Below are 18,328 nucleotides of genomic sequence, written 5' to 3'. Positions count from 1 at the left end.
GTCTACCTGCTTTGAAGTGTAAAGGTAATGAAGGTTACGAGGTGCAAAAAAGCAAACTTTTTCATCAGAAAAACGTATTTTAAATAAGTTTCTCGCAAATTTTTTTGCAAAATAATGGGATTTTTTAAAATCTGTTAACTTAAACTTCACTTGTTCCAAGTTTCAATCCTATCGATTGAATAGAACGGGTTCTGACATGGGGTTGAAAATATTACACGTAAAACCCTATGACCCGAGATAAAAAAAATGCACTGTATGTTCTCCATAAGGGGGCGACACAAATAATACATCGAGCAGCTAAATTATTCAAACAAGTCGACGTTGCCAAGTTTTGATTACTACCAACCTAAAGAAAATTTCAAATGACAATTCCGTGTTTTGTACAGCAAAAAGAACCCCGAATCCAGAATTACGCCCCGAGCTGAAAGCCGTTTTACACACTTCATCAACTTCTAACTCCGACTCGGGAGGAGATAAAGAGGCAAACCGTATTTCGAAGTTTTACATGTTATTGCCTCGGATAAAACGAAAATAAAGTTCTTAAAACGTTATGGGGTGACAAACTTTCACCTGATCTTTATTTACTACTACTTACTCGGTTTTTTGTTTTGACTCATGGACACCAAACATAATCTCAACATTCCCCTGTTAGTGAATAATTGGCAACACTAAGATGCTTAAATGTGACAGCTGTTATACGGCATTACATGCCTGTAATGATTTGATTTTTTTCCTTCTTTGGATTTTAATCGTTCTAAAGCGCTTCCTTATAGACGCAAAAAAAATGAAGTGAAAAACGCGAACTTATGAGTAGAAAATGGAATTTTTACAGGAGCTGCATGGAATGTAGCTGCATATTTAATTGTCTCCCCGAGATAATAAAAAGGCCAAGAGGAAGAACGGGAATGCCGGGAGTTTAATTTCGGTCGGAAGGCAGGAAACGTCCCTGGATTTTAAAAGAGTCGATTTTTTTTCATTAAGAGTGGCAATTTTTGAAATTAAACGCGGTTTAGCATAATGGTATTGGTGGGGTGCTAGATTTTTGGTGCAAAGACTGGAAATAGTTGCTAATTTCGTAATTTTAAACAGAACACCCCATTTATTATTACCTTTTCAGATTCAAATGAAATTTGGTGCAATAGTTTTCAAGATATACAAGATCTCGCAAGTTCGAGGGTAACCACTGAAGTTGGGTAATTCGATTTTTAATAAAATGTCACTTAAATATTTAAAGAGATCCTAAAAATATATTTAGGGAATTGGTTGCCTGATTAACCCTGCATGACGGAGATTAACAATTAATTATTTTCATGTTAAAAATTGTCTATCTCTATTTTTCTTATGAAAGCCTTATGGGACGTACTTGAAATAATTCTTGAACATGCAAGTGTGATATATCACCGAAAAAATATTAAAAGGACCTTAAAAGTCTGGTGTAATCCAATATGAAGATTCTTCGTTTTTGTTTTCTTGGATTATTCCAGACTTGGAATTTGGGACTTGGCTGTATTAAAGAATATACCGAAAATATGCTATAAATAAACAAACAAACAATTAATTGAAAGAACTCGTCTCATGTTTCGCTTAAAGTGAAGCATGTAACTTTCGGGACATAATAAAAAAAAAACTAAACACGGGGAGGTTTTTATTTTTTCTCTAAACGAACAATTAATTAAAATATGCGCCGTTAATTTCAAAACGGTTGCTTAATGTAACGCCAAAGGCGCATCCACTATTTACACTAAAAGCTACGGGTTAAAATTACGCAGATCTTGCGGTAAAACAACTGTTTATTTTACGTGTTTTGTGCAAAACCGTGAATTTGCAAGCAAAACACTTTAGATACAGCTCCATCGTATTAATTCTGCTCATTTGGGATCTCGTGCTAATGGATAAAAGTTAATTTATTTATGCGGCGGTGGATGTAATATTAATTAATTTACGGTAAGTATAATAGCTTGGTCACATTTAGTTAATAAATCTTGAAAATCCAATTTCCTTTCAATCCTTTTAAAAAACATTAACTGTTACACTTCTATTTAAAGCTTTTCGGGGCCTAATTCGTCATCAAGGCCCTCGATGTTTGATTAAACCGTCAAAGAGCGCATGGGTTTTAATGTTTGACATTGTACCGGATATTACGATAATAAAATTCAATGAGTTTTTTTTGTGAGTTACCTATTATATTGGGTATTACGTCATTACGTCATATTTACGTACATACGAAGAAGAAAATGGATTTATTTACGTATTTAAAAGAATTAGTTTGATAAGTTTTAAATACAATATTTTACTTGAGGTATATTGAACCTCAGCTCCTAGGTATATAAAAAATCTATTATACCAATTATTGTCAAGAATTTGACGTAATTTTTTGTGCATTTCAAATGTTTGAAATAATTATTTTTTAATAATAATTTAAGGCTTTTGGATTATTCTTTTACTTGTTGGATGCCTATAAAAGGAAAGCGTTGTATTAATTTAGATTTTCTGGTAGATGGAAATATAAAAAATGAGGTCAAATGTTAAACTGCAAAGAACATCATTTTTGCATGAAAAATTTGTGACTGAAAAATTGCTTTTAGAACTGGAATTATGTGCCTGGAGCGTTCGATTCTAAAACCCTGGAAAACGTGAAAATTTATTTCAAATTCCAGAAAACATGAAAAAAAAATCTTGAAAACAGGAACCATGATCTTAAATTTCTAAAATAAAATCATCAAATGCTTGGAATGCCTTTAAAACTCTTAAAATATTAAATAGTTGAAATGCTTAAAAAATTACATCAAATGCTTAAAATAAATTAAATATTTGTTTAAGTATTTAAAATAATTTTGCCGAGCATTTGAGGTCTTCCTGTATGCCAGGAATAAGTCTCACCACATTTTCTAGGATTTAGAAGCCAATCATTCCAGGCACTAAAAAAACATTATTTGAAATAAATGTTTAATTTCAAGCATTTACATGAAGAATGGGGTCAAATGTTGCGACTACAGAGAACATGATTTTTGCATGAATGACTAGAAGATTTAAAAAAATTAATAAAATAAATAAATATTTTGTTATTAATATCAATACAAAAGCATTACACACAAAAATGTGTTAATTTACTGCGAGTTTTTGCAATTTTAATTTTCTAGAATGTATATATTAAATGTTCGAAATACAAAAGGAAGAATTATTACTAAGCAAGAATGACTGTAATAGCCTTGAAATATTTTTTAAAAAATATTTGAAATAGTTGAACTGCATAAAAAAATTTCGTCATCTGCCTGGAATAAATAAAACATCATTCCAAATACCTAAAAGGCATTAAAAAAAATTAATGCAAATAAAATGAGAAAACGCTTCAATGCCTGGAAGAGAATCTTCCGCAAATCCTGGAAAATGTGAAATTTATTCCTGGCACGCCTAGGAAAGACCTAAAATATTCGGAATAAAAAAGGAGTAATAAATAAAACATTTTCAGCATTTCAAGTGACATTTTTTTTCAGCTGTTTGCGGTAATTTTTTTAATTCATTTCAGATATCTGAAATATTGTTTCATTTACTCCAGGTAACTGACGTAATTTTTTATGCACTTTAATTATTTGAAATATATTTGTTTTTAAAATTTCAAGGCCTTTGGAAATATCTGAAGCATATGAGAAAATCATGTGCTTCAGTTATTTAAAATAATTTTTCCTTTTTTTATTCCGAGACATTTGACGTTAATTTCTTTATGCTTTCATGTATTTGAAATAGTTTTTCCCTTTTTAATTGCAGGCATTTTTTTATGTACCCCAGGAATTCGCAGTAAATTGTCACATTTGACAGGTCTTATAATCAAATATTCTAGTCACATTATTCCATATATAAAAGCATCTTATTTCATTTATTAAATGTTCCAGGCATTCATGCAAGCATTTGACCTCATTCTTCATGTTTCAATCTGTTAAGAATTCAAAATCAATACAACACAGTTATTGTAAACAGCATTCGTATCCAACAAGATGGCGCCCATCCGCCATTTTGAATAAAATATTTGTATAAAAAGGGATAAATAAGGGAGTGGGCTTGTGCTGTTTTTATTTATAAACTAAAACCTTTATGCCTGCTCAGGTAACATAAAAAAATAACCAGATTAAGGAGAAAGTATCGAAATGTAACACAAGACCGTATAAAGTTGAACGAAACGTGTTCCTTTGAAAATCGTTAAATTGAAATTTATGAAATTGTCTGCTTTGTATCGCGAAACGGCTTTATCCTGTGATTTTAGGATCTTTTAGTAATACAAAGTGATTTTGTTTGTACTTTAAAGGGGCCCATTAAAAACATATCTTAGCAGGTATAATTTTCACAGGAAATTTTGCTAAACAACTTTTGTAGACCTCATTAAAATCTGCGAATTTCATAATAATCCTTTATACCGTCGGATTTATATTAACAGAGTTATTAAAGAACGGGTTCTTTGAGCGTAATGGAGGTCAAGTTTCAGGAGCTATAACTTGCAAAATATTATTTTTAGGAAAACATTTTCTGACCTAATTTTGTAGAATCTTATTAATAATAACAGAGTGATTCAGGAAACAGTTTATTGATAGTACTAAAAGTCGCTGTCCAGGAAATATAAATTGTTAACCATAATTTTTTTGAAACATCCTTTGAACAATTTTTATAGTTCTTTTTAAAGTTTGTTAAAATAATACTTTTTTTTTAGCTTGGGCCAGTTTTTCGCCATTCAGCCAGTCACATTTTTCTTATATCTCTTACATCACAAACTTAAAACTAAGACACACAAAAAAAATTATTTTATCACGTCAGATCAATATTAGGAGGGTTATTGAGGAAAAGGTTCATTGGTAATATTAAACGTTAACTTCCAAGTGTTATAACTTGCAAACCATCATTTTCATGAAAAAATTCCCTGGTCTACAATTTTCAAAATCTTCTTGCCTTGTCAGACAAGCCTAATTCGCATAAAAAAACCCAATGAGTCAATCATACGTAAAATAACGCTTAAATACCTAATCAATAATCCGACATAAACTTTAAATTATTAACATTATTACGATTAATTGTTTACGCTCCGGTGGCTTTAAAAGCAATTAACTGCACATCCAAATTGAATAAACACAAATGTTAATAGCGCACACGTATATAGGTGGGTAAGTAAATCTTTATCTAAATACAATCACATACTGAATTAATGGTTGTCAATTTAAGGAGACATTAAGGCCATTAATCATGTTAGAATATTCAAGAAAAGCACAACCCTAGAACAATAACGTCCCATAAATCATCCCTACGTATTCACTTTAGATGCTTGGCTACACCGTACCGAGTGTCCCATTATAACGTCTTTTGGACCAAATGGATTTTGTACATTTATAGGGAATATTTTTAACGATTAACCTAAAAAAACTCTTTGATTTAAGTAAAATCTGTATTGTTGTGACGAATTCATAATGAGTCTTATTATATTGGGTATTACGTCACTTACAGCAAAAATCAATTTTGAAATTTTTATCTCAGACGCCCAAAAATTGAAAGGAAGAAGAAAATGGACTTATTCACGTATTTAAAAGAAATATGAACTCAAATCTGTAATGATACCATTCCGATATACTTAATTTAACGACGTTATTTTTCCCTTTTTATACAAATATTTTTCAAAATGGCGGATAGGCGCCATCTTGTTGGATACGAATGCTGTTTACAATAACTGTGTTGTATTGATTTTGAATTCTTAATAGATTGAAACATGAAGAATGAGGTCAAATGCTTGCATGAATGCCTGGAACATTTAATAAATTAAATAAAACGCTGAAAAATTGCTTTTATATATAGAATAATATGACTAGAATATTTGATTATAAAACCTGTCAAATGTGACAATTTACTGCGAATTCCTGGGATACATAAAAAAATGCTTGCAATTATAAAGGGAAAAACTATTTCAAATACATGAAAGCATAAAGAAAATAAAAGAAAGAATACATTTCACATTTTCCAGGATTTGCGGAAGATTCTCTTTCAGGCATTGAAGTGTTTTCTCATCTTATTTGCATTAATTTTTTTTAATGCATTTTAGGTATTTGAAATGACGTTTTATTTATTCCAGGCAGATGACGTAATTTTTTTATGCAATTCAACTATTTCAAATATTTTTTTAAAAATATTTCAAGGCTATTACAGTCATTCGTGCTTAGGCACTTATTCCGAACATTTAATAATTAAATTCTAAAAAATTAAAATTGCAGAAACTCGCAGTAAATTAACACATTTTTGTGTGTAATGCTTTGTATTGATATTAATAACAAAATATTTATTTATTTTATTAATTTTTTTAAATCTTCTAGTCATTCATGCAAAAATCATGTTCTCTGTAGTCCCAGCATTTGACCCTATTCTTCGTGTAAATGCTTGAAATTAAAAATTTATTTCAAATAATGTTTTATTTACTTCAAACATTTTATGTAATTTTTTTTAAGCATTCCAACTATTTCAAATAATGTTTTTTTAGTGCCTGGAATGACTGGCTCCCAAATCCTAGAGAATGTGGTGAAACTTATTCCTGGCATACAGAAAGACCTCAAATGCTCGGCAAAATTATTTTAAATACTAACAAATATTTTATTTACTTTAAGCATTTGATGTAATTTTTTAAGCATTTCAACTATTTAATATTTTAAGAGTTTTAAAGGCTTTTAGCTCTCCGGCATCTGAAATAATTTTCTCTTTTTTTTATTCCAAGCATTTGATGATTTTATTCTAGAAATTTAACATCATGGTTCCTGTTTTCAGGATTTTTTTTTCATGTTTTTCTGGAATTTGAAATAAATTTTCACGTTTTTCAGGGTTTTAGAATCAACCGCTCCAGACACAAAATTTCAGATCTAAAAGCAATTTTTTAGTCACTTTATTATATTTTTCATGCAAAAATTAAGTTCCTTGCAGTTTAACATTTGACCTCATTCTTTATATTTCCATCTACCAGAAATTCCAAATTAATACAACGCTTTCTTTTTATAGGCATCCAACAAGTAAAAGAATAATCCAAAAGCCTTAAATTATTATTAAAAAATAATTATTTAAAATGCACAAAAAATTACATTAAATTCTTGAAATAATAAAAACATTATTTCGAAATTCTGAAAGAAAAATAAATGTAGTCAAACGCCTGGAATAAAATGAAAAAATTCCTTTAATGCCTGGAAGACATACAAGAAAACATTCAGGCACTGAATTTTCTTTTAAGGGCCTGAAATAGTTGACTCCTAATTTTTGGAAAATGTGACATTTATTCCTCGCATACCCTCAAAAAAACCTCAAACACTCATTGAATAAAAATGGGAAAAAATTATTTTAAATGCTTGAAACACGTGAGACAATGACTCCAACAGCCCTAAAATATTTTAAAATGATTAGTTCAAATGCACAAAAAATTATATGAAATGCCTGGAATAAGTAAAACAATATTTCAAAGTTTGAAAGAAAAATAAAATCAAGTGCCTGGAATAAATTAAAAAATTGCTTCAATGTCTGCAACACCTACAAGAAACCTTCAATTATTGAAATACTTGACTTCTAAACCGTGGAAAATGTAAACTTTATATCTGACATACACGCAAAAAGACTTAAAATAGTCGGAATAAAAAAATTATTTTAAATGCCCAAAGTATTAGAATATATTAAAAACACTTTTTTAAAATACCTGAAATGTATAAAAAAAAGTGACTTTAAATGCCAGAAATAAATAAACTATTATTGCAAATGTTTGAAATGCATTAAAAAAAGTTGCCACAAAGGTCTGAAAAAAAAATGAAGTTAAATGTCTGGAATAAATTAAAAAATTGGTGCAATGCCTGGAATAAAAGAAAATCATCATGCATTGAAAGATATACTTGATTCCTATGTCCTGGAAACTGCGAAAATTATTCCTAAGGACCTCAATTGCTCGGAATAAAAAAAGGAAAAATTATTTTAAATAATGAACACCTGAAACACTTGAGAGAATGAGTCTTAAAGCTTTGACATATTTAAAAAATTATTTCAAATATCTGACATGTATAAAAAAGACGTCAAATACCTGGAATAAATAAAATATTATTTCACATACCTGAAATGCATAAAAAAATGACGTCAAATCTTCCTGGCATACTTACAAATAATTGGTTTTTTAAGAGCTCTAGTTATAACTGATGTAACAAAATCAACCTATGTTCTATACCTATGCTTTGTGGTATACTTTGAAAGCAAAGGACGTGAATACTTTTTAATAATTAGGTATTTATTACAATAATTGTCAACATATTGGTATTCTATATATTTGGTCCACTCTTCTATAGTTCTAAAAAACCGCTTAATTTTTTTAGGTTAGGAAAGAGGAAATAGTCACCAGGTGCCAAATCTGGCGAGTAAAGTGGATGGGGTACCAACTATTAAAACCGACTAGAAGTGTGGAATTGCAACTGGACAATTCGAAACTCGAGCATTGTCTTAATGAAAAATAACTCTTCTGCGCAGACTCCTTTTTCAATTCCTTAATGCAAATAACAAAAAAAAAAGTTGGAAAATTACATTAAATTATTTTAAGAACTTCTTTGACCAGAGGAGTTTTTAATATAATTCCTTACGGAGCGATATTTTTGCATAAATGGTAATAGCGTCTTACACCCCTGCCTGGTAATTCCTCGCCCAGGTCGTTACTAAAGGCCCCCCGTAATATCTCCTTTATCCACTTCTTCTTTTTTTTTCATTTTTTTGTTGTTGTCATCTTAGAGCACAGCAGAGAGTCTTTTTATCGTCGTGACTTGCGCCAGCGATGTCGATAAAATAAGCTCTAACACGACAATGTTGTGCCTGTATAGGAAAATAAAAGGGCTCCCTATGATATTAAATAACCCTCCTTTTTAGGTTTCTTTTTCATCATATTTTTCTTTCAATTTAGTCGCCGTGGACGTGAACGGCCTGTGTTCGCGTTTAAAAGAGACTGGATATAAAGGCAATGAAATTTGGAAGAATATACAGGCAATTTCCGTGCGGAGAACTTCTCGAATATCTTGAAACATATATTTTGATGTCAATTTTAGCTCTAAGAACTCTAAGCGAGTAGGCTAATGATTTACGAGGGCAAATTGTTCGTTCCAACCCCCCTTGAATAAATCTGGAAGATTAATTGAGCAGTTCCGTAAAAAAAAAGTGCAGAAGGAAATAAATAAAACAAGAGTCGAGTTTATTCAAACGTTCAATAGAATTGAAAAAGTTAAACGAGCGAGAGATTTAAGTTAAACTTAGCATAATAAAACGTGAATTAAATTTCCGCGTTACGGCGTATTTTAAAGTGTAAAGCTCCTCAAAATCCCAGAAACTTCCACTCACTAAAAGCAAAAAGCTGTTTAAACTTGCCTGACATGCTTTCCTACTTAAGTGGCAATCAAACTTTGCCCAAAACGGCATCGGGGGTTCATGTAGATCGGAAAATTATTAAGATAGGCAGGTATTATTTACTTTGTGAGAAAGAGAATACGGTGATATAGCAATTAATGTTTTTATCCATTAATTTATTATATAAACAAAACACCCGCCATTTGAACTCAGGAGTGTTGTGTAGCGGGTTGCAGCCACTCCGCGTATTTGAATCTTCCGTTAACAATTCCGAAATAATGGCCACCATGTTTTTTTCATGGCCAACCACCATGTTGACTTGTTTGACAGATGATGATAAACAAATAATAACGCGCTTTTATTTTAAATTTGTGAAAACTTAATTGTGCCGAGGTGAATTTTGATTAAATTGTCTGCCTGTAAGTAAATATTTAAGTAAAATGGCTTAAGTTTGTTATAAAAAATTAAAATGGTTCGTTGCTTAGCAACCGCGGTCATTTTGAAAGCCGCTGAAGTTATATGACGTTTAATTGATTATTTTTAGGTTAGGTTAGAGTTTTTATATCGTAAAAACGATTTTTATTCAAGAATTAATAGCGAGTAAAATGCCGGTAAGTTTTTTATTTATAGTATAAACTTATTTGTTTAAATACGTTCATTACCAAATAATTCCCCGCTTTATCATATTTTTTTTTACATAAATGAAGACATTCTTAGTGACGCATTTGGCCGCATATGAGGCGTTTTAAGTACCTACAGTTTAAAAGAAAATATGTGAGTTTCAATATAAAATTTTAGAGCATTTAAAATTTGTACCTAAAAGACCTTGTGTGCGCCCACAAAGACTCCCACCATCATGCAGTACCTTCAATTTGTACAATATGATAAAAGAAATATTGTATTATTTGATAAATTATACTGAAAACATCTTGTGCATGGCTAGAACCAATTCCTTCAATTTGGACAATTTTTGCATTTAAATTGAAACAATTTATACATTTCTTAGTGATGCGAGGCCTCTGGCCACGCATAAGACGTTTGTAGTACAATGTTAAGAAGAAAAACTTAAGTTTATGTACAACATAGTAAAAAGAACATTGTACCGTTTGATGAATTGTACTAAAAGCACAATTCATTTAATTTGTACAATTCTTGCTTTAAATTAAAACAATTCAGGAATTTCTTAGTGATGTGAGGCCTCTGGCCACAATATTTTCTAGAAAAACTTGATTTAACACGTTAACTGCCAGTCCCAATTAGAAAAAAAATAACCGGGTCCTACGGGCCACGTCACTTTTTTATTAAAAACAGTGTGTCTGTGTGCATCAAAACGAACGCATGTGAAAAAATTTATGTAATTTTTGCTTTTTTAGTTTAAAAAAGTCTGTGTCCAAATATGGGACACATGGCACCTGTTTGTACAGGTTTTAATTTTTGATGTCGTGTGCCATGTGCACCTTATCTGGACACGTACAAGGTCCATGTTGATTTGCCTGGAGAGATGGCAGCAGTTGTACGGTTTTCACTAGAAGCGCAAATACCACGTGCATTTTATGTTTGTTGCCTTCTTCAGTCATTCTTTCTATAAAAATCGGTGTAAAAATATGTTGTTTTGTGTCAATGGCGGCAAAGAAAAGAATTATTTCTGATACTGAGATGCAACAAGCAGTGGAGGCTGCAGCAGAAGAAATAGAGATTTATAGAGACCTCGACATGAGTGACGAGTTTTCAAATATCTCAGATTCTGATTTGGATCCGACATATTTGTCCGGCGAGATATCTTCAAGCAGTTCTGAAGAAGACCGCCCTAAAAAGAAAAAGATGAAGTATGTACGTCAGTTAGGTATGTAGAAGGTTTGGCAATTCCATTTTTTATACATAGTTTATTTTCTAAAATGTTATTAGAAAAAAAACAGTGTTGTAAAAAGTTTCAATATACTAACTCGCGTACGAAACTAAGTGGAATACTTATGTATATCAAATTTAACGTCTAAAATTCATATTTTCTCTTCCTAGTAATGATTATCTTCTTATACACTACCCTCCATTTTTTTAGATACTTCCGAGCCTTCAACATCTGCTCAGTTAGATATAGACATAGATTCTTCAGGCAATGATGAAAGACCGGAGTGGAGACCAGCTTCAGGAAATTTTTCGACATTCACTCTACCAATGATTATTAGAATTCCACTAGCCTTGCAGACCCAAATGCGCGGTAAGGATGAACTTCATTTTTTTGAATTACTTGTATCCGACGATGTTATTAATAAGATCGGAAATCGGAATAAATGCGGAATAGCAAATTATTCTTGCCATAATGAATGAAAATATTGGCCAATATTCTCGCCTAAATGCATGGGTGGATACTAATTATAACGAAATACGAACATTGATTGCTATTTTAATTTGGATGGGATTGGATAAAAAACCATCACTAAAAGATTATTGGCGCAGACATCCATTATATAAAAACAAAATATCAAAATATTTGCCGCGGAATAGATTTGAGCTGCTTTTACGTATGTTTTATTTGGCAAATAATGAAGATTGTCCTCCCAATGGCCGGCATCATAAAATTCAATGCCTTGTTGATATGCCGAATAAGAATGCTTCTTTTTGCATTATTCCAGAAGAGTCTCTTTGCATCGATGAAACCATGATACCTTTCCGAGGTAAATTATCCTTTTGACAGTACATAAAAGGAAAACGACATAAGTTCGGCATTAAAGTTTATAAAGTATGTCTAGATGGAGGATTTACTTACAGCCTAAAAGTATATTGTGGTAAAAAGAAAATAAATGGACAATCGGTTGCGGAATCTATTGTTATGAAAATGTTGGTCGGACCCTTTTTGCACACAATTGGTACACCTTTATTCCTCTTGCGGAAAACTTGCAAAATAGATCAACTCATCTAGTTGGAACGATTCGTAAAAACAGAAGAAACCTACCAAAGTCTGTAGTTGATGCAAAATGAATAAAAGGGGAAATTGTTGCAAAACAAAATAAAAATAAAGTTGTTGTTATGAAGTGGCATGACAAGAGGGACGTGCTCTTCTTATCCACAAAACATACAGATGAACTAAATGAAGTACACCACAGAGAGGGTCCTAGGCTCAAACCTTCTGCAATAATCGACTATAATAAGGCCAAATCATTTGTTGATGTCAGCTTATTCAAATTCTCTTAGAGAGTCAATTAAATGGTACAGAAGATTGGCCTTTGAATTTATCACAGGTACCTCAGTCGTAAATGCCTTAAATCTGTACAATAAAGTTAACGAGAAAAAATTTCAATAACGACTTTCAAAGAAAATCTTGCCATGCAAATTTTGGAAATGGCAGTACCGCCAATCCCAATGAATCCCTCAAAAGAGCACAAAGTTTCCGAAAAGAAAGATAACGAGAAAAGGCTAAAAAGAGGCAGGTGCAGATATTGCTACGAAAAAAACTCACAAGAACAGGGGCGTAATTATGCTGTAAAAAATACCAAAAGAGTTTCCTACGTATGTCTAGGTTGTGTGTTCCAAAAACAAGTTTTTAAAATTAATTTATTTATTTTATGGTAATAAATAACAATTTTACATGTTAAATTACTGCCCATTGAAAAAATAAACGTATCATTTAAAAACGTCAATATTTTGTGTCATATTATTTCGAAAAACAAAAATATTCCCGAGCCATTCTCAAACAAACTATTTCCTACGCCAGACCAATCCATACATACATTTCAATCAACGCTTAATGTGGCCATCCCATGTACACATGGCTTGGAAGGTAAGAAGTTCTGTGTCCACTGGAGGTACACATGGCGCTGAATAAAAATTGACTGTGTCCATATATGGTACACATGGCAGTTAACGTGTTAAATTACAAAAATATTAAAACAAACATTGCACTATTTGATAAATTGTACTAAAAGCGCAATTCTTTTAATTTGTAAATTTCTTGCATTTAAATTAAAACAATTCAGAAATTTCTTGGTGATGTTGAGGCAAAAGTATTTTAATGTGATTCACACAATCAAATGCCTTCGATATATCGCAGAACACTGCTGCCGCAACATCACTACAGTTGAGTCGGCTATATTAAAATTGCTCGTGCTTTTCTTGCCTTAAAATCCAAATTGCTTAGATTGAGAATATTGAATTCATTTAGAAATGCGACTATTCTTCCTGGCTTTAATTTCTTTCCAAATTTGAAGCTTTATCTGGCCATTCATAAATTGAGTTGAAAACATTTTTTGTTTCTTGAATTTTGACTGACACACATAACATTTTTTTTAGTACAATTATAATATAAAACTGGTTGAAATTTGTACTGAAATCGCCTTGTGCGTGGCCAAAGGCCTTGCATCGCCAAATAATTTTTCCTCGTCCTAGAGGGTGTCTTATCAAAAAAATGTCTGGTTTAACTAATTTTTTTTTATTTTTAGGCATTAACTCTAGATAACATAAAACGAATTATCAATGAATTCTTAGAAGCCTTTAAGGACATTAAGAAAGCGACCAACGTAACAATTATACCAAGTAAGCATAAAAGTGTTAGAGACTGAAGTCCAATGCTTGCACACTAACCTCACTAATGATTTTTCAGGATACATGAACATCACAAAAATTAAAAATACACCATATGAAGCCGTCTTAAACACCAAGGGCCCTCTTACGTCAATAAAGCATTTTGGAAAAGTTCTGCTGAAGGATCTAGACAAAGCAACTTTACAAGAAGCCTACAGGACTGGCCGACGGTAAATGCATATAATTCTCTTTAAAAAAAATAATTAAGGATTATCATTTATCAGAATTAAATCACAAGAGATGTTATTTCTACTCCGACCAGCTGTATATAGAAAACTGCACCATGGTGGATTAGCACTAAATATCGAAGCTGCAGAAGAACTGGAGGTGGATCCATTGAATCAACCTTTATTCCATCCTCGTTTACACGAGGGGTATCCCTTGTATAATGGGCCAGTCGATATTTTCAGAGGGACTCCCACGTGCTGACACCCCAAGCAACACATCATAATGTACTATTATCATTAAGTATATATTTATTGTTCAACCATTTTTTAGTAAATGTTTGGTTTTGGAATATTTATCAACAGTATATGGTAAGGGCATATTTATTAAACTGCACCTATATCTGTTTACAAAAGAGAGAAAATTTCGGCATTTAAAAAATTGATACGAGATTTACATATCTAGTTTTTAAACTCGATTACTTAAGATTTCAAGAAATTCTTCTAAAAAATCACTGTTTTTCGTCCATAATATCCAATCTAATAACGCTGTTTTCGTACTAAATATTTATATATAAAATTATCTCCAATTTAAATAAACAGTATTATTAGATTAAATATTTCATATATATCTTCTGCAAAAACATTGTTTTTCATCAACACAACCCTTAACCCCCCCACCCACCCCAAATATTTTCCCAGTAAGAAATTCTTTTGAAAAATCACCAGTTTTCGTCCATAATATCTAATCTAATTGCACTGTATTTCTATTAAATATTTATTAATATACATATAGATAATTATATCAAATTTTAATAAACAAACTGTGTTAGTAGATTGAATATTAACAGTAAAACCAGCTGTTATTCCTGAGTATTATTTTGGAAAACAAGGATTTTTGAAAACAATTTCTTATAGGTAAGCGGTGTAGGGTGGGTGGGGGGCTAAGGGTAGAATTAGTGAAAAACGGTTTTTTGCAGAAAATAATTGCCTAAGAAAAAAATGGTTTTTAAGAAAATTATATGTGATAAAAAAATCTTGTGCCATTTTTTTATCGCAAATAAGTGGAAATTAATTTTTTTTAAGATAAGTATCTATATTCTCTACATACATTTTTAGAGTGCGCAAGAAATGCATTATATTTGATTTTTTTAATTATCACTATAAATAAATAAATAATGTCTTTATTACACCAAAATGTACAAAGGCGATATCAACTTAACCTCTAATTATTCATTTATCTCATTAATCAGACAATGATGTCACAACACCTTCACTTCTGCGCAACTAATAACTTACAATGAAGCTTGCGCTACTTTTATGTAGCATCCTTGTCTTCTTAACATTAGAATCACTTTGATGCGAAAAAAAAAGGAACAATATTGTGTATTCTCGTACTCACTTTACCTAATATAAAATTCTGAAAAGGCAAATAAGATGATTTTCCTCCCTCAAAAATTTTCTTATAACGCGATCAAATTGCGAGCTCTCATATGAAAAAGCCGCTTTTGTGTACGATATAACAGGGAAATTGCGTTTACCGAATTATATCACTGGAAAATATAAAAGATATTAAAGTAAAAAGGTTTTTAAAATGTCCTTGGGTGTTATTATGGATAACAGCTTTAATAACCTCCAAATATTAGACAGTTTTCGAAACCATTAAAATGTAGCACCGGTAACTAGTAATTGACATATATGACATTTGAAGTTTGATTTATTGCATGCTTTAATGTTTACATTCTTTGTTGGCTAAATTGTTTAAATTGAAATTGCCATAGATATTGGCTCGGTTTATATTATTAATAGGTGGAATAATTATTTCTAACAGAGCATCATCTAAGTCGCTGTCAGATCTGGAGGCTTCAAAGTCCTCAATCATATTGTAACTTTTCAATTTTTAAATAACGCTACCTTATTAACTTAGATATAGTATTGTAGAGCAAATATTAATAAAATATAAATCATTTCTTTAGCATCACATAAAAATAAGGATAGAAAATCTAAGAGGTAACAATCACAAAGAAAACAAAGAAAACGAATTTCTGGAAAATTAGTTGCTATCTTTAGGTTAGCGGTAAACATGTTATCTATTTGAAAAACACTTTTTGAAGAGCTGTCAAACAACGGCTAAGATAACGTTTATGTCTATTTTAATCTTCAAAACATCTTCGAAAACTGTCTATTATTCATTAAAATAGGATTAATTTGAATTAGGCAACAATGTAAAAATAGCACTGTCAAACTTGTCGTTTTTATAATATGTCAATAGTAGTCGCAGCGTTGCCAACTCGGAGTATTTCAAAGAGAATTTTAAGACGAATATTTCGAAGCTATTGGATTTTCGATTTTATTTAATACCTCTGTTGATTTTATCAATTCCTTTTAAACAAAATTAGGATTACTTATAGAAAAAGGATTACGTCTGGATGTTATGTTGACTTGTAAACAATTGTTTCATTTAATAAATATTTTATTAATAGCCTTTGTATCAATTTATATTTAATTAGGCAATCCAAAATCCAATTACACGGATATCCACCTGCTGGATACTCAGCGAAAGAATAAATATCAGAAAACCCTTCCCTATAAAACCCTAATGGGACCTAGTGGATTGTGGAACTCTATTCGTATAATTAGTGTCATCCTTTTCACTCTTAGGCAATTTAAAATCGACTAAACAAAGACGACAACTGTGGAAATCGAACTTTAGAGTACATACACAGAATCCCAGAACAGTTACCATTAAAATATAGTGTCATTGTTATCCTAGAGTTAATTGCTTTAAAACTACTTCTTCTTATTAATCCTGTAAGTTTAAACTTCTGATTCGTTTAAATAGCCTTCCCTTGAATGACTTAATCTTTGGTGAAATCGGGAGATTTTCAAGGTTAACTTTTGAGAATCCTGAAATTTCATAGTTGGCCACACTGGTTTTGTGAGGTTAAGTTTTCCTAATTATGGCCACGTGTCCAAATTGTGTGTTTTTCAAAAATACAGACAAACAACATAAAACTGCTACTACACACAGTTTACACTTGAACAATAAATCTACAATCTACACCCATATTTCTTGTACTCAGTGTAAAATCTCATGTTAAAAGTTCAAAAGTTGCCTACGAAAGTTTCCGGGCCCAAAGTGAAGTTCAAACAATAACGCAGGGACTGACATTTTAATTTAATTAAAAAGTTGCTTAAAATGGCTTAAATTTCTTAATAAATGCGCTATACCAACAAAAGAAACTTTAAGCTTTCCTCTGCTATAAGTAGAAAGTGGCAAAAAGGCTTTTTTATAGCATAAAAAAAGTAGTTAATTTTGATATTTTTAATATCCTTAATTGCACTCATAGTGTCAAACATTTAATTTATGTCATATCAATTAAATTAGAATTAAATCATTAACAATCGCTATGAAATTATGCCTTCCGTCTGTATTCGGTCTAAATACGTCAGAAAATTAACATTTCCAGAATATCCAGAATGTTATTAAAACCTGAGATGCGGTAGAAAGTCGAAAAGTCGGTTTTTGACCATTAAATCTGCATTAATCTCCGTCATACCTCCAGAAATCATTGACGATCGCTATGAAATTATGCTTTCCGTCTGTATTCGGTCTAAATACGTTAGAAGAGTAATATTTCTAGAAGATCCAGAATGTTGCTAGAACCTGAGATGCGGTAGAAAGTCGAAAAGTCGGTTTTTGACCATTAAATCTGCATTAATCTCCGTCATACCTCCAGAAATCATTGACGATCGCTATGAAATTATGCTTTCCGTCTGCATTCGGTCTAGATACATCAAAAAAGTAACATTTCCAGAATATCCAAAATATTACAGAAACCTGAGATGCGGTAGAAAGTCGAAAAGTAGAACTTTGACCACTAAATCTGAATTAATCTCCGTCATACCTCCAGAAATCATTGACGATCGCTATGAAATTATGCCTTCCGTCTATATTTGGCTTAAATACGTCAGAAAAGTAACCTTTCCAGAAGATCCAGAATGTTACTGGAACCTGAGATGCGGTAGAATATCGAAAAGTAGAATTTTGACCACTAAATCTGCATTAATCTCCGTCATACCTCCAGAAATCATTGACGATCGCTATGAAATTATGCCTTCAATCTGCATTTGGTCTAAATACATCAGAAAAGTAACATTTCCAGAATATCCGGAATGTTACTGGGACCTGAGATGCGGTAGAATGTCGAAAAGTCGGT

At 31.4% G+C, this 18,328-nt stretch overlaps 2 protein-coding genes across 3 annotated transcripts in view; one reads left to right on the top strand and one right to left on the bottom strand.

Annotated features, from left to right (window-relative positions):
- LOC126749089 (Krueppel-like factor 9) overlaps positions 1–18,328 on the bottom strand; it is a 136,708-nt gene that overhangs the window by 51,519 nt on the left and 66,861 nt on the right. The gene's annotated exons all lie outside the window — the stretch shown is intronic.
- On the top strand, positions 9,914–16,590 carry LOC126749092 (uncharacterized). Its single transcript, XM_050458721.1, has 4 exons — positions 9,914–9,980; positions 13,803–13,896; positions 13,964–14,114; positions 14,169–16,590. The coding sequence occupies exons 1-4, from the start codon at positions 9,975–9,977 to the stop codon at positions 14,371–14,373; spliced, it is 456 nt and encodes a 151-aa protein (XP_050314678.1). The 5' UTR covers positions 9,914–9,974; the 3' UTR covers positions 14,374–16,590.

Source organism: Anthonomus grandis, chromosome 22, assembly GCF_022605725.1.
Source record: "Anthonomus grandis grandis chromosome 22, icAntGran1.3, whole genome shotgun sequence".
In the NCBI taxonomy this organism is placed as follows: domain Eukaryota; kingdom Metazoa; phylum Arthropoda; class Insecta; order Coleoptera; family Curculionidae; genus Anthonomus; species Anthonomus grandis.
This window is presented reverse-complemented; position numbering and strand designations above follow the sequence as displayed.